Genomic DNA, 25,473 nt, shown 5'->3' with positions numbered 1-25,473 from the left:
CGCACGCTTCCGAGTTAAAAAAAGAAAAAAAGAGAAAAGGGAGCTGTGTCTGGCCCAGCCCGTACAGCTGGGCACAATAAAAAAGATGAATAAAAAAAAGTAGGCCGTGTCTAGGCTTTAGGCCCATCCAGCACAAATTGTGTTTGCTGCCAAACACACCCTTATACCCAGGGGCGGAACCAAAACATAAAATTAAAGGGGGTCAAAATACTGTGGTTTGTGTGGTGTCTTATAAAAATACTAAGAATAAACTTAAAGGAGACTGGAAAAAAAATTTACTTGTAGGGGCGGGCCCCCTGCCAGCCTTCCCCTGTCTCCGCCCCTGCTTATACCTTTCCCATGTAGTTAGAAAATTCTCCAAATAACAAGATGTAAGATATTTGTTTTTTATTTGATAAATTCCATGAAAATTTTTAATGAGTCGTCGCGATGTTCGAGTGTGACAACATCAATGCCATCGGTTGATCTTGTTGTTGGTTTTCTCTGTTGGGAGAGAGGGAAAGGCTGAGGCAAGACTTCTCATCACTGATAAATTAACTAGATGAGTAGGAAGAGATATTTAAAGAGGTGTTGATGAGGTTAAGGCCCTCAATTATAAGGGAAAAAGAAAATGAAGAAGCAAGATTGGGGCTGAAAGGGAGAGGGGATTAGGTGTTCTACGGGGTGGTTGCCTGTTTTGAGATGGAGGAGTTTTTTATTCCTAATTTAAAATGGTGCCATTTAAAAAAAAAAATTACGTCTCACCTAGGTTTCATTAGGTCACCTGGATATTGGGTCAAGCAAATGAATAACTGGAGTTTGATTGAATGATTTTTCTAGGGTTTTTTTTGGTGAATAGTTTAGGCCTGGAGCCAACTAGGTCAGATCACCTAGGTTCCGAGTCAACCAAGCAAATCATTTAAGTTTGATCGAGAAAACTTCTTAGAGGTTTTTTTGGTTAACCCAGATCAGTCGAGGATCTCGGTTAACCCACGAGGTAGTCCAGGTTTTATAATGATGTAGCTAACACTTACACTTTCACAATTATGAGAACTCCAATTTCATTATGTTTCATATATTCTTCCAAAAAGTGTTGCGTTTGACAAATCTACATTATTTGTAAAGGTTGTCAATTTTGTTTTGTTTCATCTTGAATGTTCGATATATCTTGTACTAGTTAAAAAAAAACAAAATAACTCGGAATAAATTTCATCTCACTTAGGATCTTGGTCTTCTGGATTTTTTGGTCAAATTCCAGCTTAAACATTCCAATTTTGTTCTAACCGTTTTGTTATGTAATTTTTTTTTTTCTAAACCTATTTTTTCCCTAACTTCATCATGTAACACTTGGTTTATTAGAGATTAAACTTTTATAATTTGTTGTGGTTTGTTTTTTTGGTGGTTATATTAGTCTTATGACCTACACTATGGGTTCAACGAGTTAACTTAGTTGTCTCAAGTTTTTTTTATGTAATTTTTAAATGATATATTTTTTTTCAATTTCATCATTCAACATCCTGAATATTGGGTTGATTATGGATTATGTTTTTCTATTTATCTTAATTTATTTTCTATGAAATTACCTCACTCTCATGATCTATATCATGAGTTTTGCGAGTTAATATGTGTAAACTTAGGTTGATTTATTGTTTCTCTTTTTAGATGAATTTTTTTTCAATGTCATCGTTCAATAATGAGTTTATTAGAATTAAATTTTATAATTTATTTTAATTTATTTTATTTAGGGTTATTATGATTTAATTACAAGTAAAAATAAATAATTTACCCCAAGTATTATGGGCTCAATTACAAGTAACACTAGGAGCACTAAATTTTTTACGTCTAATATAAGAAGAGTACTGAGTTAAGACATTAAACTTGGCTATGTTATGTTACCCTTTTAACACAAAAAAACTAACTAAAAATTATATTTATGAAAAAAAACTATGTCAAATTTCCAATAAACATAATAAAAGAAAACATCAATTTAATCGTACATCCATTTTCTTGTTCTCAATTACATTTTCAATTTATAGATTTTATCAACTTAATTAATCTAAATATTTTTATTGCATTTCTCAATTGTATCGTTTAATCAATTTCTCTTAATAGTATAAATCTTATACGCATAATTTATACAATTAAAACTACATGGATTAAAGAAAATTTGAAAAAAATATTGATGAACATTAATAGAAAGACCTGATTGAGAACTGTTTTAAACATTTGGCATCAAATTGATTAATTTATGGATTTGTGACTCAGTTGAGAGTTTGGTAACGTAAGTCAAAGTTTAGTGGTACTTTGATAGTCATTAGAGATAAGAAGAGTAAATTATAAATTACCTAGGTTCTTTTTTATATTTTCAAAATAAATTGAATAGTCTTTCTAATTTCGAAAATTAATTAATTAATTTTTTTACCAGTGTTAAACATATTTAATTTAATATTTTTTGTTCCAAAAAATATTTTCTTTTCAATAGTCTTTTCATATTATCTTTCTTTTTTCTTTTGAAATTAATACTTAAAATTAAAATAAAATGAAATTAATTGGAAAAAACATGAAATGGATGAAACAAATCAAGTTATAGGCTGATTTTAAAATATAAAGACTAATTAATTAGTTTCAGGAACTCATTTTGCAAAACTAGAGAGAATAATTTATAGTTTACCCTGAAAATTTATGAAAGAAGAATACTGAGTTAAGACATTAAACTTTGATATGCTATGTTATCCATTCTTTTAACATTAGTAAAATATTTAAAAATACTAAAATAATTAATTTAAATTTAAAAAAAATTAATTTTTTTTAAAATTCAAAATAATTTAAAACACAAAATAATTAATCTCCATATCAAATCAATTCAACTCAAAAGCTTAAGCTATTAGGTGAGGTTCTAAAATATAATTTATATTATTTTCTAAGACATCTCCTCAGGTGAAAGCATTTCGAGCTATAACTTGTACATATTCATATTACTTTGTACTTGATTTTTATCAAATAAATAAGAGTGATGAGATTTAAATTCATGACTATTTAGTCATCAAGATTTTGATATCAAATTAAAAAATTAATTTAATTCAAAAATTTAAATTATTAAATAAAATTTAAAAATAGGATATAACCATACATCCATATTCTTATTCTTAGTTATTGGTGGGTCCAAACTCAAAAGAAAAAAAAGCAAACAACTTCTTCGAGTAGAAGTAGACTCATGAAGACTTACTTTAATAGGATCCTTTGTCCCTGCACCTTTACTTTTGCTTTAAGATTCCTCCGCAACCCAGAAACACGAACACAGGAAGGAAGACACTTCAATAGTTGTAGTTATTGTGGTTGAGTTAGATCGTTAATGAAAATGGAGCAAGGCATGCAGCTGATTGATGGAAATGGCAAGTTCAACGTGGATGGACTCAAAGACTTCATGACAGCCACCGAGTTCGCTCAGTCCGGTCTCTCCTATGCTATTGTTGCCATAATTGGCTCACAGAGTAGCGGTAAGCAAGTGTTCAACTTCTTAACTTCGTGTTGATTTATTAATCATTTCTTAATTATAGTCATTGATTTTAATGAAGTTGGTAGTGATAGCTTTTTACTTGATTAATCTTGAACAGGGAAAAGCACCCTAATGAATCAGACCTTCCATACCAATTTCGAGGAGATGGATGCATACAATGGAAGGTTTGATTTTATTTTATTTTTAGTTGAGAATTTGTATATTTTACTGTTCTTGTTGCTTTGTATACGTGAAAGAGGAAGATAATGTAGTTATATACGTTTCAGAGGTCAAACAACCAAGGGCATTTGGATTGCAAAGTGTAGTGATATTGACCCTTTTACGATTGCCATGGATTTCGAGGGAACGGACAGCAATCAAAGAGGCGAGGTAACTCTTAGAGCTTTCTATTACTTTAGCTTTGCTTTGTTAATTGAGATGGTTTTATGGTTGCATTGTATTCTTTGCAACCTCTGTGACATACAAATCGTTGATTACTGAATGGTTTCAATATTTTTGGTTGCATTACTTTATGGCTTCAATCTGCGAGTGTGATGCTTATACAAGTTTGGCACTGCGAATGTGTACTTTTTTCAGGATGACACAGCGTTTGAGAAACAAAGCACCCTATTTGCCTTGGCAATCGCTGACGTTGTTTTGATAAACATGTGAGTTTTGTATGTTCATCATTATAATATTTGAATGCCTTTTCTGCCTGGGAAGTTTGATAAATGTCCACAACTGGGTATGACTCTGCCTAGCAAAAAAAAAAAACTCATGATGTAGCCTTCCATGGTCGGTAAGGCAGTCCAGTACTTTTTTCTGTCAAATGATTTTGTGTTGAGTATCATATGCAGGTGGTACAAAGACATTGGTCTGGAAAATGCAGCCAGCAGACCCCTTTTAAAAACAGTTTTCCAGGTACTTGGCATTTGAAAGCAATTTGCATTAACTTAAGTGTGTAATAGGTATATATGGAGAAATATATATCTACAAATTTCTCATCATGAATAGAATATAGATAAGGAGCCTCCGATTCCAAATACACAGCAAACTTACTCCTTTTTATCAAAACTGTTTAGCTGCATTCATTTAGCCCAGTGTGTAACACTGAGTATTGCACACAACATAATTTGATGCTGATATGTGATAATCTATTATTTCTTGTATTCAGGTCATGAAGCGTTTATTCAAGCCCCGCAAAAAAACACTACTATTTGTTATCCGTGATCACTCAAAGGTATGGACTTGTTGTGCCCATAAGTTTCTTGAGAGAAGATTCCATGCACCTTGCGCTCCATTCTTTGAATGCATCTTCAACGCTGAATCTCTGTCCCTTTTCTGATTGTCTATGTAGACTCCACTTGAATATTTAAAGACTGCTCTCTTAGAAGATATTGAGAAGGTACTTTTGTTCATACTTCTTATTCTCTGTTTATGCATTTCTCTTTCTGGATCAATTATTTCTCTTCTTATTCTCCAGCATTTTCTGAGGTCATACTTTCTGCAGATTTGGGCTGCAGTTGCTGAGCCTGAGACTCTCAGTAGTGCTCCTCTCAGAGAGTTTTTTAATGTATGAAAAATCACCTCCATCTCCATACTGATGCCATTGGCATATATGCATCATATGTTGCCTTTTTGTTTAATTTCCATGAACTTAATATGCTTCTAATTATTGATATGAAGGTGGAGATCACTGCTTTGCCTAGCTATGAATACCAAGAGGAGAATTTTAAAGAGCAGGTAGCTTTTCCACTAAGAAAGCAGTTTGTCAATCCTCAAAACTTTTGTCCTGGGTTCTTCTAGATTGTGCTGCGGCGTGTTTTCTAGAATTGATGCCTGGAATGATTTGTAGCTTTGCATGTGCTTACCAAATAATTGGAATTCACAATCATTGGCTTTGCATGAAGGGACAGAACAGCAGCATATTCCTGTATTAGAGTTGAATTACAAGATAAAATTGAGAGTTATGTTACTTTGAAAGCCTGGTGCCTATGGTTTCTCTCTCGTACTCTCTATTTCCTTCTTCTCTCTAAGCACTAGTCTCAGCTTTGACTTTACCTCCAAATTCTTCTAGACACGCTGGTAACAAATTAATTCCCATTCTGCATATATTTCAAACCCTGAACCTAATTCTCCAACCCAAGCATACCAAAAACCCTTTATGGGGCAAATACTCTTAAATACCCTACATCAATGCATGCATTCATGTGGTTAATGTAGAGGTTAACTCTGGAGTCCATATTTAATTTTATGCATATTGAACTTGATAATCATGCATCACACACATTGGTGCTTAACTTTGACTGGAGAGTGTTTAATAGCCATTAGGAGTGTATCATGTAAGAATGATAAAATGAGCATTACGTCCTGTGATAAGATAATTTTATGGATCTGTGCATGTGAGAGCAATTAGGACAGCAAGTATCAAGTGAGAAATCCAGTATCTGTAATTCGTAACTCCATTTTTCTGATAGCATTGACATTTACAGGTTGCTCAACTGAGGCAGCGGTTTGTCCATTCCACTTATCCAGGAGGTCTTGTTGGTGACAGGGAGGAAGTTGAACCTGCTTCAGGATTTCCTCTTCGTGCAGAAGAGATTTGGAAAATAATAAAAGACAACAGGGATTTAGATCTTCCTGCTGTCAAGGTTTATTAAACGCCATTTTCCTGTGTAAATATAAACCATCAGGTTTCATATGTAAATATACTTCTCATCTTGTTTATCAGGTCATGGTTGCCACTGTTCGATGTGAAGAGATTGCTGGTGAGAAGCTCAAATGCTTTACAACCGACGAGGTACTTTATTGAATTTATTTTCTAATTTCTTTCTTTTAAAGTTCACCGACCTCATTTAATATCAGTTAGTGCTAAATTTATTTCTTACAGGATTGGTTGGAAATGAAGGAAGCTGTTCAAGCTGGTCCAGTATCAGGGTTTGGAGGAGCTGTCAGTTCTATTTTGGAAACCTATCTTTCAGAGTAAGTATACATCATGCTTGTCTGTCTCAAAACGAAGTGGAAACTTTGAATTATGATCAATTTGATAGTTATACTTTGGTTCGCGAAGTAAGTGATTCCTACTTAAATTATCCATATCAATCGTTAGCATAGTGTGCCTACAGTCTTGGAGTATACTTCTTGTTCAACTTGATCCGGAATCTCTTATTTGCACTTTTTTCCCATTAGATATGACAGGGAGGTAGTCTATTTTGATCAAGAAGTACGAATTGAAAAACGGCGACAGTTGCTGTCAAATGCGTTGATGGTAAGGCCTTAGCATGTATATTTCCTCTTTCTAAGTTCTTTTTTATTTTTCTTATACTGATCAACTCAAATGTGCCAATATATTATGCAGGTGGTACGTGATGCCTATGATACCATGCTGATGCATTTGTATTCGAACACAGTTAAAAGTTTTAAAACTAGCCTGGAACAGTCACAGAATGTTGCTGCTATTCATCTCTGTTCCCAATCTTGCATGAGCATGTTTGATCAAGGATGTGAAGGTATTTAGACTCCAAACACTGAACATATTATTTTTTATTTGCTTTTTTTCAAAATCCAATACAGTTATCTTATATGCATAAAAATAAAGGATTCTTTTCGGACTTCATAATATTCTAAAGCAACTCCTCTTTCAATTGTTTTATCATTATATTCTTTTCTTAATTATAATGTTGAGGTACTCTCTGGATGCTATTGTTATCAAGTATTTTTACCATCTACACATTTGACTCTGTGTTAAACTGTCAATATTTCATTTTTCTCGATGGTCTAATTAAATTTCTTAGATACAGGATGCTCGGCATACTCTTGTATTTCTATTTGATGAATTGTGAAATTTTATATTTCTCCTCGGCATGCTCCTGTTATGGAAACTAGCGGCACTCAATGGGCAAGTAATATGACTGCAGAGATAATTTAAACCTGAAGAAAAAACTTCATAACTAACTGATATGCATGAGTTATCAAACTCCCAAAAGAGCCCCGAATTAGTTTTATTCTCTCATGGACGATATAAAATCTTGTATCCGCTCTATCACTAGAATCAATGAAGGTATACAGGTAGTCAACATTCTCAGGATGTGTTCCTCCACCTCCTCTTCTTAGGTGACCACTTGCATTTTGTACTCATGCAAATCTCAAGCTGTTACAATTTTCACTCTAAAAGTGATGTTGGTGGGAGCTAACAGAACAACAATAGCATAGAAAACATAAAAATTTTAAGGAGCGAAAAAAATTGCAGAAGTAAATCCTAAATTCATAATTTTATTCTTTGAAAATTGGCTGCTTTCTCAATAAATTTACATGTTCTTTATATAGGCCAGGAAAACCTATATCTACCAGGAAACAACCTAATTTCTAAAAACATTAAGGAAATTAAAACAAAATCCAAAATAATAATGATAAATCTAGAAAATCCTAGGAAAAATCAAAATTATCCCAAATAGTAACTTATAGGCCTAAGTCTAAAAGATTCAACGATTCAATAAGCGATAGAGTAGCTTTTTGTAGGAAAACTGTCTATATAATCACTTCGAAAAATTTAAACCCGATTCAATAGGTAAATCTTCTGTTATCTCAATTTTAAAGTACTAACCTAGTCTAGCATAACTAGACCTCCTCTTGTGTCTAAACTTATCTTATTGGTCAATAAAAATATATGTTAGACCAGCTACATAGTGACTATATTAGATCCTCATCTAATAGTGTCAAGTCCTTACTTGAATGCTCAGAACCTTCGGTTTGTATAACCTGGCTGCATCAAGAAGATTAATGGTAGTTTAATGGATACTTCATTGAACAAAGTGATTGGCTGAGATAAACAGAATAAAAAAGTAAATTAGTGGACAAAATGTAACACAGTGACTACAACTTTTTAAGATTTTGCTATTATTGCTCATCCTTCTATGATTAAAATTGTGTTCATATGATTGGTGAGCATCTTTCATCTACTAACTCATTTTCCTAGATTTGGCAAGTTACCTTAAATATTGTGCTCTTTCAGATGCTGCTATTCAACAGAGTGAGTGGAATGCTTCAAAATTCCGCGAAAAACTTATTTGTGATATGGTGTCAGAAATGATGGCAAAGTACAAGGTATTTCTTTCACTGATATCACAACCCGTTAGCGTTCTTGGTTCTATGTATGTCACTCTACTTAATCAAATTATCAAATCTTGTTATGTTACTCCTGCATAGAAACAAATAACGCATGCGCTTGCCAAAAGAGTAGAATCTTTATTGGAAGCTGGTGAAAGAGATACATGGGCATCAATAGGAAATCTTTTTGAGTGCAACACTGAGGCTGCTGTATCAGAGTTTTCAGATGCTGTTGTTAGTTTCGATTTGTGTAGTTCTGCAATCGACACTAAATTGCAACATTTGAGGGAGCATGCCAGAAATTTAGTGGAGATGAAGGCAAGAGAAGCAGCAGATGCAGGGAGAGTTCTGAGGCGCATGAAGGATAGGTACATTACATCATTGTAGATGTTTTCTTTTTCACTTTTGTTTTTTATTAAAGATTTGGAGCGTATTCTAGGTTTTCACAGGTCCTCAGTGCTTATGAAAGCTCATTGTCATGGTATAATTGGACTGGGGAAATAAACCTTGATGAAGTTGAAAGGAAAACGCTCTCAGAGGTAACATTGCCTAGATTTTGTATAATTAATGGCTGCTGCGATGCATAATTGGTTAAACTTTGAGTTACCTTTGAATGTCTCCCAATTATTTTGTTACAGTCTTTGAGAATACTATCAATCATGGCGGCCATACGCTTCGATGGAATGCCTGATCGGATTGAGAAGGTACTCTATTCCTCTCTTATGGATAGAACTGTTCCTGATCCATCTTTGCAAAAGACGTTCATGGGAGCTAAACTGGACCCCCTTGCCTCAGACACATGGGAAGAGGTAACAGTTGGTGAATGCGTGCTAAGTAATATTTATGCATGCTTATTGGTATGCAAATGTAATGCATTTAGTTTTACACGTCTCTCTGTGTCAAACTGGTTTCACGTAATAATCAAATATGAGCAGGTTTCTCCAGAAGCTACCACTCTCCTTAAACCAAAGGACTGCAAATCATTGTGGATGAATTTCATAGAAAAGATAAAGCCTATGATGACCGGAGCTAGATCCCGCCAGGTATATTTTACTCTGGTATCACATTACATGTTCATTTGGTAATTTGATAGCATTCACAATATCTGTTTGAATGTAGTTTCTACTAAAAACAAAAACTTTAAAATTAATTTATTAGAACATTCTCGGTTTATCATTTGCCATCTTCAATTTATATACCAATTGAAGTCCCTATACTTCTAAACTTAAGCACTGAAACCAAGAAAATACTTTAAACCGATTAAATTTTTTATTACTAGAAATTTATGCATCACTCGAAATGTAATACTTGGTGTTTCCTTCAGGATGGTCGCAGGAGAACTCGAAGCTATGCTGCTGCTGCTGCTGCTGCTGCTGCGGCTACGGGGGCGGGGGCTGCGGTGGTTGCGGTGGCGGGGCCTGCTGCAGTGGTAGATGCAGGGATTGTGATTTTCTTGAGAGCGATGAGGCTGTGACAACAGTAATAATGGCAAATCCACACTTGGACAGTTTATTTTTGTGTCCCCAACTATCCATGCAACATGTTATGGTGAATCTGATGAATGAAAGAAGTTTGTTTGTAATTTGATAAGCCGTACTAGTAAGAATATCATCAGTTTCTACAAATGGTAATCAACAATGGTAAAAATATTTTCAGTTTCTACAAATGGTAATCTTGCAAACCTCTCATCGTAGAATCGAATTAGGTATTGTAGAGTAATAATCAATGGAGGTAGAAGGAGGATGTCACTACCCTAACCGGAAAGAGGAAACTTTTAATATGATATTTTCGGTAAATAATTAACCTCCAACTTTCTTTGTATCTTGGTAATAAAAGCATAACTCTTGTGAACAGAAAAGTTCCTGATCCATCTTTGCAAGATACGCACATGGGAGCTATATCCTCGACCTAAGAACAACTGGCAAAACGGATTTTAATATTGTGAAGATTAAACCAAGTCTTTGGCTGAAATCTACCCAGAAAAAACCAAAGAGAAAGACACGCCATGTTCAACCTCTACCAAACCAATTTATTATAACCAAATTGCTAACTTAACTACCTATAAAATTTGTATATAAATTGACTTACAAGGATTCAGTCGCGGATGGCAAACAAATCTCTCTCCAATATAAGAATGAACAAGTGCCAATTTATATAAGAATGAACAAGTGCCAATTGAGCTGGCACTAAATTATTCACTCACGGGTTTAGATTTAGTTTGTTTTTATGTTTTAAAATAAAATTTTTTATTTTAATTTTTTACAGATATTTGAGGAATGAAGTGTAAATCCGTGACTCCTTAATTGGTAAAAGGTATTGATCAAGTCAAGATAGGGATTGAGAAAATAAAAATCCCATTGGACACTAATTAAATAAGAGTTAATAAAAATCCTATACTGATTGTCACTGAATTAAATAAGAGTTGACAATATAACCGAACAAAATAAACCAATGCAATGAATTGCTTGTCGGGCAACCATGCTAAATCTATTTTTTATTAAAATTTAATTTTTTTTATTTTAAAATTATTTTAACATGTTAATATTACACTTTCAAAGTTAATCTTCTTTACATTTTCAAACACCCTCGAATAAAAGCCGGAGTATTAAATGGTGGAGTGATGTTTTCGTCGAGTGCATGTGGTCGGTAGACATAACTCTGACAATTAAGGATAAAAATGAAGAACAAGTGCCAACAATGCTGTTGTAACCCATTTTTAGTTCTTTGGCTTTTAATTTTATTTTTACAGGATTTAAAATGTAAAATTAAAATATTAGAGATTTATTTCAATAAAAAGTCTGATTTGTCAACTTACATAAAAATTAAGGACTACAATGTGCTTTTGTCATTCTATTTTTATCTTCAAGATAATGATAATTATCCGCTTTTAAATTTGATTCTTATTCAAATTTAAACTTCAAAGAAGAGATTGAGTTTGATTGGAACTTGATTTCTCACACGCGAAGGGACTCTGGCACCATAAATACAGATCTCAGGGTATGAAAGAGAAAAAAAAAAGATTAAAGAGAAACACTAAAAACGGAGAGACCCAGAAGACCATTACAAAAAAACCTAAAAAAATTAAAAATTAAAAAAGACATTTAAAAAAAAAAAAGGAGGCGGCGAACCACCTGCTGAGACCAGCCGCCGTCCCCTGCCTTTTTTATATTTAGAATCAATCAATACCAATGCCAACCAGTACCCTCTCTTTGTCAATATCTCTGCCGCCAACACCAAGAAAAGAGAAATCAGCTTCATCTTCTTATTCCGGTAACCCCTCCTTCGGTTGAACTCTACTGCATGTTGTTAACTTATCAAACCTGGTCCTCCTCAAAGCAGGATATCACTAAACCTCGAGACCAGGAAAGTTGCACCATGGACATCCCTTCTTACCAGCAGTAGTAGCGGCAGAGAAGCCCAGACAACAGTGGAGTCGCTCCTCCTTTCCTCATCACCGAAACACCGGCTCTCCTACTCCAGATTGCTGCCATGATTCCCCCTCCTCTGATATAGCTGCGGCACTGGTTTCAGCAACTTGGTGTTCAAACACCATCAGCAACAAACGCCAGCAGCTCCTCTCAACAAACTGCTACTGTGAGCATCCTCTTCTCAGCAAGCTGCCATCGTGAGCAGCAGAAGGTTACCTTCTAGACCAGCGACAACAGGTGCTCCTCAGCCGCACTTTCGCCCAGCAAGTGGCAGAACCAGTAAGAAGTCTTCCTTTCGTTCCAGCAACCGGGAGCTAACACAAGCCAGCAGTTGCAGCAGAGGGAACCCTTATGTCCTTTCCTCCCCTCCTAGAGCAGAAGCCACCGGCATCAGATGCATGCCCCGCATGTCCAGCAACAGCCTTCCTTTCGGTCCAGCAGATGGAGCAACACCAGCATCACAGTACAGCAACAACAAATATATAGCACAGGCAAGCTGCACTGTGCTCCTCTCGTCTTCCATGAAAGCAACATTGGGAAACCCTCTTTCATGACAGAAATCTTGTCTCCGTCGTGAACAGCAGACCGGGTCTTCAACCGCGAGCAGTGCATGACCGTCTCCCTTAACTTCGCCTCCATCCGCAACCTCGCCAGGTAAGTTCTTCATCTTTCCCTGTTTTTGCCAAATTAATTACCCTGTTACTGTTGCATGCATGCATGACTCACGCATGCATGCAACAGTGGCCAAACCGGGTCACTGGTTCTGGTTTGGACCAGTGACCCGATCTCTTTTTTTAAGTTTTTGAGACCGGGCTACATAAATAAAAAAAATTAAAAAAACAAAAAAATAATTGTTGTTTCTTTTAATATAGAATTTTGCGGATTTATTAACTGACGCCAGAGTCAGGAACGCCGTACTTTTTGGGTTACATAATATTTACCAACGTCAGAGTTGGAAATATTCACTGATGCCAGAGTCGAGAATATTATAGGATGACCAATAAAAATGGAATACAAATAAATCTTTTGCAATTTAAGATAAAACCAGCAATGCAGCTTGTCTCATGTGGGACGCTTATGGGGTGATAATATCTTTCCTTTCACGTAACTAGTCCCGTACCATATAATCTATGTTGACCAGTTAGGGTTCCTAGTGACCATAATACTAGGTGGCGACTCCTTGAACAAGACCGTTTCCCCCAAAGAACAAGATGTCAGATATCTGTTCTTTTTTTCAATCAAGTGATTAATTTTAATCGGTCGCCGCGATGTCCTGGTGTAACAAACGCCACTCTCAGTTGTCACTAAATTAAGGATAAAAATGAAGGTGGAGGTCACTGCTTTGCCTAGCTATGAATCAGAGGAGGAGAAGTTTAAAGATAAGGTAAATTAATTGTTTTCAACTGATGGATTGTATTAAAGGCTTTAGCTTTGTTACCAAATAAATTAGAATTCAAAGCCATTGGTATTATTTTTATTATTATGTGGTTATTATCACTCCATAATTTGTTAATCAGATCACTTTATAATCTATTTTTATTATTCAGATAGACCAAAAGTCCCTAATTATTATTTTTATAAATGATGATAATTAGATTTTTCACAAAAAATGATATTAAATTTCAGCATTACATTTATATATAGAAATATATAAAAATTTAAAGTCTTGTTTGGTTAATTAGAATATTTTTATTTTATCTTTTTTAAACAATTCCTATCACCAAATTTAGTTGGTTAATTAGAATTTTATGCTTTTGGGTTACCTAGTTGTGCTATTATTATTGTTATTATTGACTGAAATCCCTTACGTGATGTATTTTACAGGTTGATCGACTAAGGCAGCGATTCTTCCATTCTATCTCTCCTGGAGGTCTTGCTGGTGATAGGAAGGATGTCCAACCTGCTTCAGGGTTTTCCCTTCGTGCAGAACATCTATGGAAAACCATAAAGGAGAACAAGGATCTTGATCTTCCTGCTGTAGAGGTTTATTTAAATATTAATGATTTTTTTTGCAAAAAATGTATATACACAAACTTTAATTAGATGTTCTTGTGTGATCATATTTCTCAATTTTATTTATCAGGTGATGGTTGCCACATTTCGATGTGAACAAATTGCCAAGGAGACGTTCAGTCGTTTGAAATCTGATAAGGTATTTCTTTCTTCTTTGTTTCTTCTTACAAAAGTTATCGATGCAAGAATCATATCATTCGTTATACAATTGATTTCCTACAGACTTGGTTGGCATTGAGAAAAGCTGTTAAAGCTCGTCCAGAACCGAAGTTTAGGAAAAAGCTCATATCTATTTTGAAAAACTCCCTCTCCCAGTAAGTGTACATCTTGCTCTCTATTTTGGAAAGCTATACGTTCTGCATGCATCTCTTCTATTCAATGCAGAATCAAAATGTTGCAAAGCATGCACTAAAGCAGTATGATCATTACATGGGCTGTATTGGAAGTTTCCTCTATCTCAGTAGCTTTCTTCCACACAAAATATTGAAGTATACAACTTCTTGTTCAACTTGATTTGGAACCTCTACTGTTGCTTATGGGCTTGTAATACTGATTTTTCAATAGATATGACAAGGAGGCCACTCATTTTAAAGAAAGTATTAGAGATGAGAAACGACAAGAGTTGGAAACAGAAGCACTAAAAGTAAGGCCTTAATTAATATGTAAACATTTTCGTTTGCTTCTGTAATTAGGTGATACCTCTTCAGTAATGCCTGCAATATTTTTCTAGTTTGACCTAAAAATCTGTCATTGTTCCTGGTGATCAAGTTTCTGGTCTGTTATGTAGGTTCTACACCCAGCTTATGTTGACATGCTGCGACATCTCCATTATACCGCACTTAAAAGTTTTAGGAACAGGTTGGTAAAGAGGGTGAAGGAGGCATCTAGAGATGGGTTTGAGGCTTCCATTGATCATATTGTTAAGGACGCCATGCACCAATTTGAAAAGGGATGTAAAGGTAATGCAATGTTAACTATGGATAGCATGCAATAATTATCTGTTTATTATTTCGTTTGATAATAAAGAGTCTACTTAAATTGCTAACGTACTACATTAACTCAACCTTTGAAATCATAAACTTCATAGTTTATAATCCTTCACTTTGAAAGTATGATTGCTAAGGGTTTCAAACCTGGACAAAAGACTCGCAAATGATGCTCGCATATATACATGGGCTACTATCGATATAAAATGCTGAAATTGGTTGGGTTAAATCTGAATTAAATTAAAAAAAAATCACTAAATTTAAAATTAATTTCTAACAGGCATGTCATTTTCTTCAGTTCCCTATATATTAATGGCTTTCTCTATATCAGATGTCTCCATAAGTAAGGAATGGGATGCTTCAGCAGTCAGGGGAATTCTTCTTTGTGACATTGAGAAAATGGAATCCAAAACGAAAACCAGATTTTATAAGGTAATTTCCTTGTATTAAAATTCATACCAGTCAGGGAAAGCTCTTTCACGTTCTAAAATCCCAACAATCATCGACTATTGACGATTCATGTAATTTTATCCTAGTTTCTAAAAGGAAAATTAGGTTGGGATGTTCAAGCTTCAAAAGCATGATCAATCTTCTTGCTGCTCGTGGTGTCCCAAGACCACGACTGTTCTATGATAGGCCCCCATTGCTCATAGCAGCAAAGTTTCTTATACGTATACAAACGCAAGAATATATTAATTATATATAGATATATATTGCATCAATTAAAGTTTCTTATATGTACATGTATTGGATTAATATTCTACTCAATAATCACATAGCACACATGGTGTTTTCTTCATAAGGTTTACAATACATTAAAGGCAAAGGCTGTGAGAGGCGTAGCGCTGGGAATAGGTGGCATGGCAGGGGCAGGAGTTGCAGCGGCAGCGTTCGTAGGGGATTGGGATGCAGTTTCGGCAAAGAAAGCAGGGGACGTGGCGTCAACAATGCTCAGAAAGATAATCAAGAGACACATGCTGAAGCTGGACAATTTCAATGCCAACGAGAATACCGATAACAGGGCCAATGGCATTGTCGATGACCTTGTAGGTGAAACTGTCGATAACAGTCTCGATTTCCAGAATGCCAGTGACACCGCCAATGACAGTACTGCCAATGACCTTGAAGGTGACACTTCCTGTCGCACGTCCCCTGCGCGACGTCGTTGGCGATTTTCATTTTATTTGATTGTTGGGTTGGAAGTCGCCATCTAGTATTTGGTTCAGGGTCACTAGGAAACTCGAATGTAGTACTGGTCTTGTTAGAGATTCAAGCGTAAGGGACTGGTTGTGACTAGGAAAGGTATTAGCACCCCTAGCACACCCTACCTGAGGTAAGCTGTTTCGCGATTTGATGTAATAAATAAGTTTTAAAGATTTTGTCTTTTCATTGGATATTAGAAATACGACTTACGTGTAAGTTCATAATCTTTTACCGTGAGCAAATCAAAATATTAAATTCTTCTTTATTCTTTGCGATTTTATCATAAAAAAAAAACATCCATAAAAAAAATACAAACACACACATTCACTTTCACTATATTTTTTTTGTTTTCTTTTTTACATCCACATTTGCACGCTACAAATAAAAATTCAAAACTAAACAAAAAGTACATTAAATAATTTTAAATTTACAAAATAAACCCCAAAGATTCCAGGAATTGCAGGGAAGGCTTTCTGGAATTGCCGGAACAGTGGTGGCGTGTCTGCTCCACGCGCTGCCGCCACTGGTGGCGTACACGCACCGCCGCAAGCAAAACCAATGGACGGGGTGGATTTGAAATGGCTTCCTCCCTTCTTCTTTTCCTCGCTGGCGGTGACCTGCAAAACACTCAAAAATGCAACAAGCAGGTCTGTTTTAGTCCAGATCTGTTCTCGGATTTTTCCCTTTTTAGATCTGTAAACCTTCTTCTTTCTTCTTTTCGGCTTGATGTTCTTTTCTTCTTCAGGTGGGCAGATCTGGAGATGGGTGTGGTTGTCCGGTCGGAGGGGAAAAAGGAAATGGCGCATGCGGCTGAAGAGGGAGACCGTGGGTCTGTGGGCGTCGTTGCTGGAGAAGGGCTGTTGCTGACCGGTTGAAGGAGATGATGAAGAGAGTGGGGGTTGTTGTTGTGTTCGGCTGCCACTGGAGGATGGTTGAAGGAGAGAGGAGACCTGGTTCGGTTTGTGATGGAGAAGAAGTTGAAACGACTATTGAGAGGGGAGAATGAAGGGGGATGGCTTTGGGTTCTGGAGAAAGATGATTTGTTGGTAGCTAGGGTTGGTTTTGGATTGTTCAGGAGAGAATAGGGAATCATCTGTGGCTTGGAGAGGGAGAGCGACGGTTGGAGGAGGGGAGCGGCCAAGGAAGGAGGCGGCTGAGGAAAAAGAAAGAAGAAAATGAGGCTGGTTTGGGTTTGGCTCAGGGAGCGTGAGGTCTAGTGAGTTGAGGGAGGGTGATCAAGGAGAGGGGCTAGTCTCCGAAGAGAAAATCCCAAGCCAGGGGGCGGCTTTGGTTTTGAAAGAGATAGGTTTAGGTTTAGGGTTTTCTTGTGTTTCCCTCAAATATGCAAAATTACCCCTCCTTGTGTATGTGTTTGAAACTCCTATTTATAGGTAAAAATGTTGTTAGGTCCCCAAACTTGGTTTCTCAACTTCTTCTTTTTTTGTAAATTTGATTTTTTTTTCTTATCAACATCAACTCGAATGAGGAAAATCATTGATTTTAAAAATAATGCGTGAAAAGTCAAACGCGTTCAAAAGACCTTTGAAAATTTAAATTCTTTTGAGACGATGCTGAAAATGCTAAAAACGATGCAAATATGTATTTTTTTGGATTTTCGTTGTTTTTCACTATTTTTGAATTTTTTTGAAAATTTTATCAAATAGGTGGGTCAAAAATTGGGTAACAACAGATGCCCTCTCTTTACAATGCTTACGAAGCAAAACTCAATGTTTTGCATAGTAAGCTTTGTAAAGAAAAGAAAAAGAAAATGATTTCATTATCTTGGGGGACCTGTCCTTTTTGAAGAAAAGTGGTCTATTTTCAGGGGCGACCAGCCCACACACTCACACTAGGCTATTTTCAGGGGCGACCAGCCCACGCACACTTACCCTGGTCTATTTTCACGGGCGACCTGCCCAAGTGGAAAAAAAGAAAGAGTGGTCTTATTGTAATGGGTGACCTACCCAAATGAAAAAAGGAAAGAGTGGTCTCATTGTAATGGGTGACGTACCCAGGTGGAAAAATGGTCTCATTGTAATGGGTGACCTACCCAGATAAAAAAACATAGAGAATGGTCTCATTATAATGGGTGACCTACCCAGAAAAAAAAAGATGGTCTCATTGTAATGGGTGACCTACCCAGGTGGAAAAAGATAAGAGTGATCTCATTGTAATGAGTGACCTACCCAAGTGGAAGAATGGTCTCATTATAATGGGTGACTTGCCCAGAAAAAAAAAAAGGAGAATGATCTCATTGTAATGGGTGACCTACCTAGATGGAAAAAGGAAAGAGTGGTCTCATTGTAATGGGTGACCTACCCAGGTGGAAGAATGGTCTCATTATAATGGGTGACCTGCCCAGATAAAAAAGAAACATGGAGAATGGTCTTATTGTAATGGGTGACCTACCCCGAAAAAAAGATGGTCTCATTGTAATGGGTGACCTACCCAGGTGGAAAAGGGAAAAAGTGGTCTCATTGTAATGGGTGACCTACCCAGGTAAAAAAAAACAAAGAAAGAGTAAGGGCTCAAAGGCGCACTCGAAAGGAGGTAAACGCACTACCTAAGAAGTGAGGGCTCAAAGGCGCACTCGAAAGGAAGTCAGGGCACAAAGGCGCACTCGAAATGAGATAGGGTTAGAAAACACTACCCAAAAGGTGATGATGAAACACCGATCTGACAATGTTGAAAGCAATGCATTATGATCAATATGCATGTATACTTACCTGAGAAATATAGTTCCTCGTTTCTTCATGGTATCTTTCCTTTCTCAAAAGTTGGAGTGTTGGTAGTAAACTTCGATGGCTTCTTCGCTCTTGCTTATTTGAGTCATCTCTTGTGATCTTGACCTCTAGGAAGGACTTGATATTATCATACTTCTTTGTCCTCCACCCTTTATCTCAAGGGTTGCCAATTTTGCCCAACATTTTTTTTAGAAAGGGAATCATGGAGTCAGCCCTAGCAAGAGCTTTTGATTGCCCCCTAGCTTGATCATGCCCCCCAAGTATTCAATTCGGGTTTGGGGATGAGGCTATGTGAAGGAAAGTTTGACAAGGAGTTGTTTTCATGCAGAATTTTTGGAACTTCATAGCTATTCTAGACACAGAAATCATTTTGACATCGATTCAAAGCAAACTCATTCTGAAGAAATTCAAGTGATTCCTAAGAAGAGGTTTTGAGAAGTGATGAAAATTTTTTGTTTTGCTTTTGGTGAAAACAATGTCGATTGCGAGAGTGTCGATGACAGTGCTGATGATAGTGCCGCTGACCTAGCAGATGACAATGTTGATTGCGAGAGCGCTAATGACTTTGCAGATGACACCGCTGATGACTATGACAATGAATAATATATTTTATGATTTGTGTGCCATATGTATTTGGCCATGTTTATCGTAGAAGAAACTATGTTTTGTGATTTATTTTATTGTAGACTATTTTTATTATTATTTCATGTGATTCAGAATAATTTATTGATATGTGTAATTCTATTTTTTTTCCCTCAATAAAGCTACCAATATTTTTATTTTAAACTTTGAAAAAAAATTGTTTCCTGAATTTTTGTTACCTACTAAATATATTTGGATAAAACATATTAAGAAAAACAATTTCGACATCCTAGTATTAAAGGATAACAAACCATTTTTCATCCCTATAGAAATGGTGGAAAGAATATATAAAATAATAAGGTAAAGGATAGTTCTTTTAGCACTAATTCTATCTTATAGTAACTGTTAAATAAAATCTTAGTGTAAGTAAAAATTCTCTATTAAAAAAATATTTATGTTAGACTAGTAAATTTTAGTGTAAGTATGAAATTCTTAATAAAAAAAAGATTTGTGCTAAACTAATTAGCTCTCCTTGTTGGCTTAGTTAGTTAAAAATTTTATTGGATTATGGTAGTTAAAGGTTGTAATTTTTCTATAAATATAAAAGCAAATGCATTCATAATTTTAATAAGCGTTTGATCAATCAATAAGTACTTGAAAAATTCAAATACTTGTGTGTTTAATTTCTAATAATTGGTATGGAAACTTAGGTTTGCCAATAAGTTTAAACCCTCCATTTTAAAAGACCATAAAAATTTTAAAATATTGTTACAAGTCTGGAACAACAAGTCTAGAGTTATATAAAAACAGTGTCTGAAGTTCAGATTGTTAACATTAAATTTAGCATCTAATTTTGAAATTCAAAGTTTTTTTAATTGAGGCAAGCACAAAAGAGCCTGAAATAATTGGTGACTACAGTGGGAGTCTCATATTTGTTTCTTTGAAACAATAGGACTATAAATATCAAAATTACTAGAAAATCTAGAAGAAAAAAAAGATTTGGTGGATGTTCTTGTTGAAAAAAGAAATATAGAATCAATCATTTCAAGGGTAGCAGTAAAAAAAAAACAAGAGGAATGCAGGTTTATAAGTGTAGAAGAGAGATATACACTCTTTGAACAAATGGTGAAAGAAGCTAACAAAATAATTGAAGAAAAATATAGGCTTCTTTTCGAAGAAATTAAAGAAAAACACAAACAAAAGGTGAAAATAATTAATTAAAGATCATCATAAAGGGATTGTGATAATGAATGAGAGATCTAACCATGACATTCTAGAGCCAAAAATTTGAGAGAGAGAAAATGGTGAAAGAAGTCTAGAACATGAAGTAAAAAAATTTCAAAACTTAAATAAGAAATCTTATAAAGGAATGATTAAGGAATTAGAAAATGTTAATTCAAAATTGAATGTCAAAATAAAGAAACGAAATGATGAAGTAATCTTTGACTTTAATCGTACTATGATGGAAATAGTGAATAATTTTTCAAAACAAGTGGCAGTCAAAGTTAAGAATCACTTAGATGAATAGAAGGAAATTAATCAAACTTTAGAAAAAAGATCGTAAACAAAATGTAAAAGAATTAGGTTAGCCAAAACAATATAATGTAAAAATAGTTATTTGAGATTAATTCCTCATTCACCTATAATTTGTTTAATTAAAACAAATTCCTAATAGTTACAAACTCCAAGAGCTTTTAAAAACACCACCATAATTGCTTCAACAATGAAGATTTCAGAGAATTAGTACTACATGATCGATTACAATAAAGCAATGTTCAATAAATTACCTGAATTTTGTAAGAGGTAAATGGCGAAAGCATAACGTAACCAATATTTTCTCCTTTTGTTCTCTTTCACTTTTCCGCAACCATGCGACCATAACTAGAAGACTGGATACTACAAACCCAACCACCAATTTTTAAGCCCCTCAGACCAGTGGATGATATATTTGTAAAGATATTTGTCATAATTCAATTTTTAACAAGACAAATTCACTAAAAAAATGAAAATGAATGAAGAATAATTTGAAGTTTGGTTCAAGTCAACACAGATTGACAGTTTTAAGGAATAATCAGAATGAGATTAAGTTTGGAAGTCAATTTTGGTAGAAATTGAAAGAATTGATAAGTTTTGGGATATAATTAAACTTTGATAAAGTTAATTAATGCAATAAGGGGCTTAATTGAATAAATATCAAAGTTCAGGGTCAATTTGAGTCAAAATTGCAATAGATTAAATTCCAGGGACCAACGTGACTAGGCGCCGAAACCAGGGGTCTAATTATAATTTTGACCAGGGGCTTAATTAAAACAAGTCAACTTCGAGGACCAAATGGAAAAGGAGCCGCCCCAGCCTAGAAACGGCTGCCTGTGAGAAAAAAAATTCAAAATGCCACCCATGACGGGCGGCTCAAACGTAGCAAACGCGGACCGATGTGGTCTACCAAGTGTCCCAAGCCAATCATGCTGCCCCTCCAAATACGCAGCCAGAGTCCGGGTCAAAATCCACCACCAACAGTCCAGCCGTGGCGGGACTGTTGGTGTCCGAGTCCGGGCAGAACACCAACACCCCAAGCCACGCTTATCCTCATCCTGAAAGGGAAGAGACGGTGGCAGATGAACCACCAGAAGTCCAGCCCTATAAAAAGCAGGTGGGAGAACCAGACGAGAGGAGACCAGGAGAACAGGGAGGCAGAACCAAAAACAGAGATGGCTCGAGAGGAACAGGGGACTTCAACTTCCCCTCACCTAGTTAATCCCATCAACCAGAGGAAAAAGGAAAAGAAAAAAAAACGCAAGAGAGACCGAGAGAGAGAGAGAGAGAGAACGGAAAAAAAAAACAGAGACGATACAGAGATAAAAACCAGAAAGAAAATAAAAAGAAAAGAGAGAGGAAGGGAGGAGAGGACTGGATCTTGAGAAAGCAAAACGTAAAGACCAAGAAGAGAAGACTAGGAGCAGAGAGGGAGTCCGAGGAGTGCTTCATCTAGCACCTGCATTTTGCCGCTCCCTGCATTTTAATTACTCCCCTTCTGTAGCAAGCGTGCGTGAACAGTTCACACACGCTTGCGAGTTAAAAAAAGAAGAAAAGAAAACGGATCCGGGTAACCCGGCTCGCTGGGTCTGGCCCAGCCCGTACGGCTGGGCTAGACCCAGCCTAGTAAAAAAAAGAAGAAAAAAAGTGGGTTGGGTCTGGACCTTAGACCCATCCAGCATAAATTGTGTTTGTTAAGAGTGTGTTTGACAAAACACACCCTTATATCTTTTCCATGTAGTTGGAAAATTCCCCAAATAACGAGATATAAGATATCTATTTTTTATTCAATAAATTCTATGAAAATTTTTAATCGGTCGTCACGATATCCGGGTGTGACAACATCAATGTCATCAGTTGATCTTGCTGTTGGTTTTCTCCGTTACGAGAGAGGGAAAGGCTGAGGCAAGACTTCTTGTCGCTAATAAATTAACTAGAGGAGCAGGAAGAGATATTACAAGAGGTGTTGATGAGGTTGAGGCCCTCGATTATGAGGGAAAAAGAAAATGAAGAAGCAGGCTTGGGGCTGAAAGGGAGAGGGGATTAGGTGTTTTACATGGTGGATGTCTGTTTTGAGATTGAGGATTTTTTTATCCTTAATTTAAAATGGCGTCATTTAAAAAAACATAATTATGTCTCACCTAGGTTTCGTTAGGTCACCTGAATATTGGGTCAAGCAAATGGGTAATTGAAGTTTGATTGAATGAATTTTCTAGGGGTTTTTTGGTGAATAGTCTAGGCTTGGAGCCAACTAGCTTAGATCACCTTGGTTCCGAGTCAACCAAGCAGGCCATCTGAGTTTGATTGAGAAAACTTCTTAGAGATTTTTTTGGTTAACCCGAACCAGTCTAGGCCCTAGGTTAACCCTCGAGCTAGTCCAGGTTTTATAATAATGTAACTAACACTTACACTTTCATAATTTGGAAACTCCAATTTCATTATATTTCATATATTCTTCCAAAAAGTGTTGTGTTTGACAAATCAACATTATTTGTCAAGGTTGTCAATTTTATTTTGTTTCATCTTGAATGTTCGATATATCTTATACTAGTTAAAAAAAACAAAATAACTCGAAATAAATTTCATCTCACTTAGGATCTTGGTCCATTTTGGATTTTTTTGTCAAATTCCAGCCTAAACATTCCAAATTTGTTCTAACCGTTTTGTTATGTAAATAATTTCTTTTTCTTTTTTCTAAACCCATGTTTTTTCCCTAACTTCATCATGCAACACTTGGTTTATTGGAGATTGAATTTTATAATTTGTTGTGGTTTGTTTTTTGTGTGGTTATATTAGTCTTATGACCTATGCTATGGTTCAACGAGTTAACTTAGTTGTCTCAAGTTTTTTTTATTTATTTTTTAAATGATATTTTTTTTAATTTCATCATTCAACATCCTGAGTATTTGGTTGATTATGGATTATGTTTTCTTATTTATTTCAATTTATTTTTTTATAAAATTACCTCACTCTCATGATCTAAATCATGAGTTTTGTGAGCTAATATGTGTTAATTTAGGTTGTTTTATTGTTTCTCTTTTTAGATGAATTTTTCCTCAATTTTATCATTTAATAATGAGTTTATTAGAATTAAATTTCATAATTTATTTTAATTTGTTTTATTTATGGTTATTATGTTTCAATTAAAAGTAAAACTAACTATAAATTATAATTTACCCCAAGTATTATGGGCTCAATTACAAGTAACACTAGGAGCACTAAATTTTTTACGCCTAATATAAGAAGAGTGCTGAGTTAAGACATTAAACTTGGCTATGTTATGTTACCCCTTTAACACAAACAAAGTAACTAAAAATTATATTTATGAAAAAAAAAAAATATGTCAAATTTCCAATAAACATAATAAAAGAAAACATCAATTTAATCGTACATCCATTTACTTGTTCTCCATTACATTTCCAATCTACACATTTTTTCAACTTAATTAATCTAAAATATTTCTTGCATTTCTCAATTGTATCGTTTAATCAATTTCTTTTAATAGTTTAAATCTTATACGCTTAATTTATACAATTAAAACTAAATGGATTAAAGAAAATTTGAAAAAAATATTGATGAACATTAATAGAAAGACCTGATTGAGAATTGTTTTAAACATTTGGGATCAAATTGATTATTTTATGGATTTGGGACTCAGTTGAGGCTTGAGAGTGAGTATATAGGTTTAGTCCTAAATTGAGTTTTTTTTTTTTTTATTATTATTAGTGGGGTAAAAACTCAAAAGCAAAAAAGCAAAAAAGCAAACAACTTCTAGTAGAAGTAGACTCATGAAGACTTACTTTAATAGGATCCTTTGTTCCTGCCACTTTACTTACTTTAAACATTTTTATTATTTTTATAATGATTTTAAAAAAAAAACTTTATTAATGTTTTGAACAAAGTTTTTTTCTTTTCTCCTTGTAAGCTTTTCGTAATATCTACTACTACTTTTTTTTCTCTTGAAATAGATACTGAAAATAAAAAATGAAATAAATTGATAAAGAACATGAAATAGATGAAACAAATCATGTTAAGGGTGTGAATTTAAAAACATAAGAACTAATTAGTTTGTTTTTGAAACTAGAGGGATTGTTTAACTCATTAGTCAAAACTAGAGAGACTAATTTATAGTTTACTATTATCTTGCTGGGGAGGGAACTCAAAAGCTAAAAAACAAACAACTTCTTCGAGTAGAAGTAGACTCATGAAGACTTACTTTATAGGATCCTTTGTCTCTGCACCTTTACTTTTGCTTTAAGAATCCTCCGCAACCCAGAAACACGAACACAGGAAGGAAGACACTTCAATAGTTGTTGTTATTGTGGTTGAGTTAGATCGTTAATGAAAATGGAGCAAGGCATGCAGCTGATTGATGGAAATGGCAAGTTCAACGTGGATGGACT

General features: G+C 35.1%; 1 protein-coding gene across 27 annotated transcripts in view; it reads left to right on the top strand.

Annotated features, from left to right (window-relative positions):
• LOC18103868 (protein ROOT HAIR DEFECTIVE 3 homolog 2) overlaps positions 1 to 25,473 on the top strand; it is a 207,976-nt gene that overhangs the window by 135,913 nt on the left and 46,590 nt on the right. For 11 of the 27 annotated variants that reach the window (XR_008056948.1, XR_008056947.1, XM_052445889.1 and 8 more), the window contains exon 19: positions 6,366 to 6,457. Coding sequence is in view for 25 of the 27 variants with exons in the window: in XM_052445889.1 (XP_052301849.1) it covers positions 6,366 to 6,457 (92 nt within the window). In the remaining 2 variants the exon portion in view is untranslated. Of the gene's footprint in view, positions 1 to 6,365; positions 6,458 to 6,664; positions 6,744 to 6,833; positions 6,985 to 8,486; positions 8,579 to 8,680; positions 8,950 to 9,020; positions 9,121 to 9,219; positions 9,391 to 9,516; positions 9,625 to 9,905; positions 10,248 to 25,473 lie in introns of those variants that run through there. The other 16 variants (XM_052445908.1, XM_052445905.1, XM_052445904.1 and 13 more) reach the window with 9 other exon arrangements.

This window comes from Populus trichocarpa, chromosome 12 (genome assembly GCF_000002775.5).
Source record: "Populus trichocarpa isolate Nisqually-1 chromosome 12, P.trichocarpa_v4.1, whole genome shotgun sequence".
NCBI lineage: Eukaryota > Viridiplantae > Streptophyta > Magnoliopsida > Malpighiales > Salicaceae > Populus > Populus trichocarpa.
Note: the sequence above shows the minus strand (reverse complement) of the source record. Positions and strands in the feature narration are given on the sequence as shown.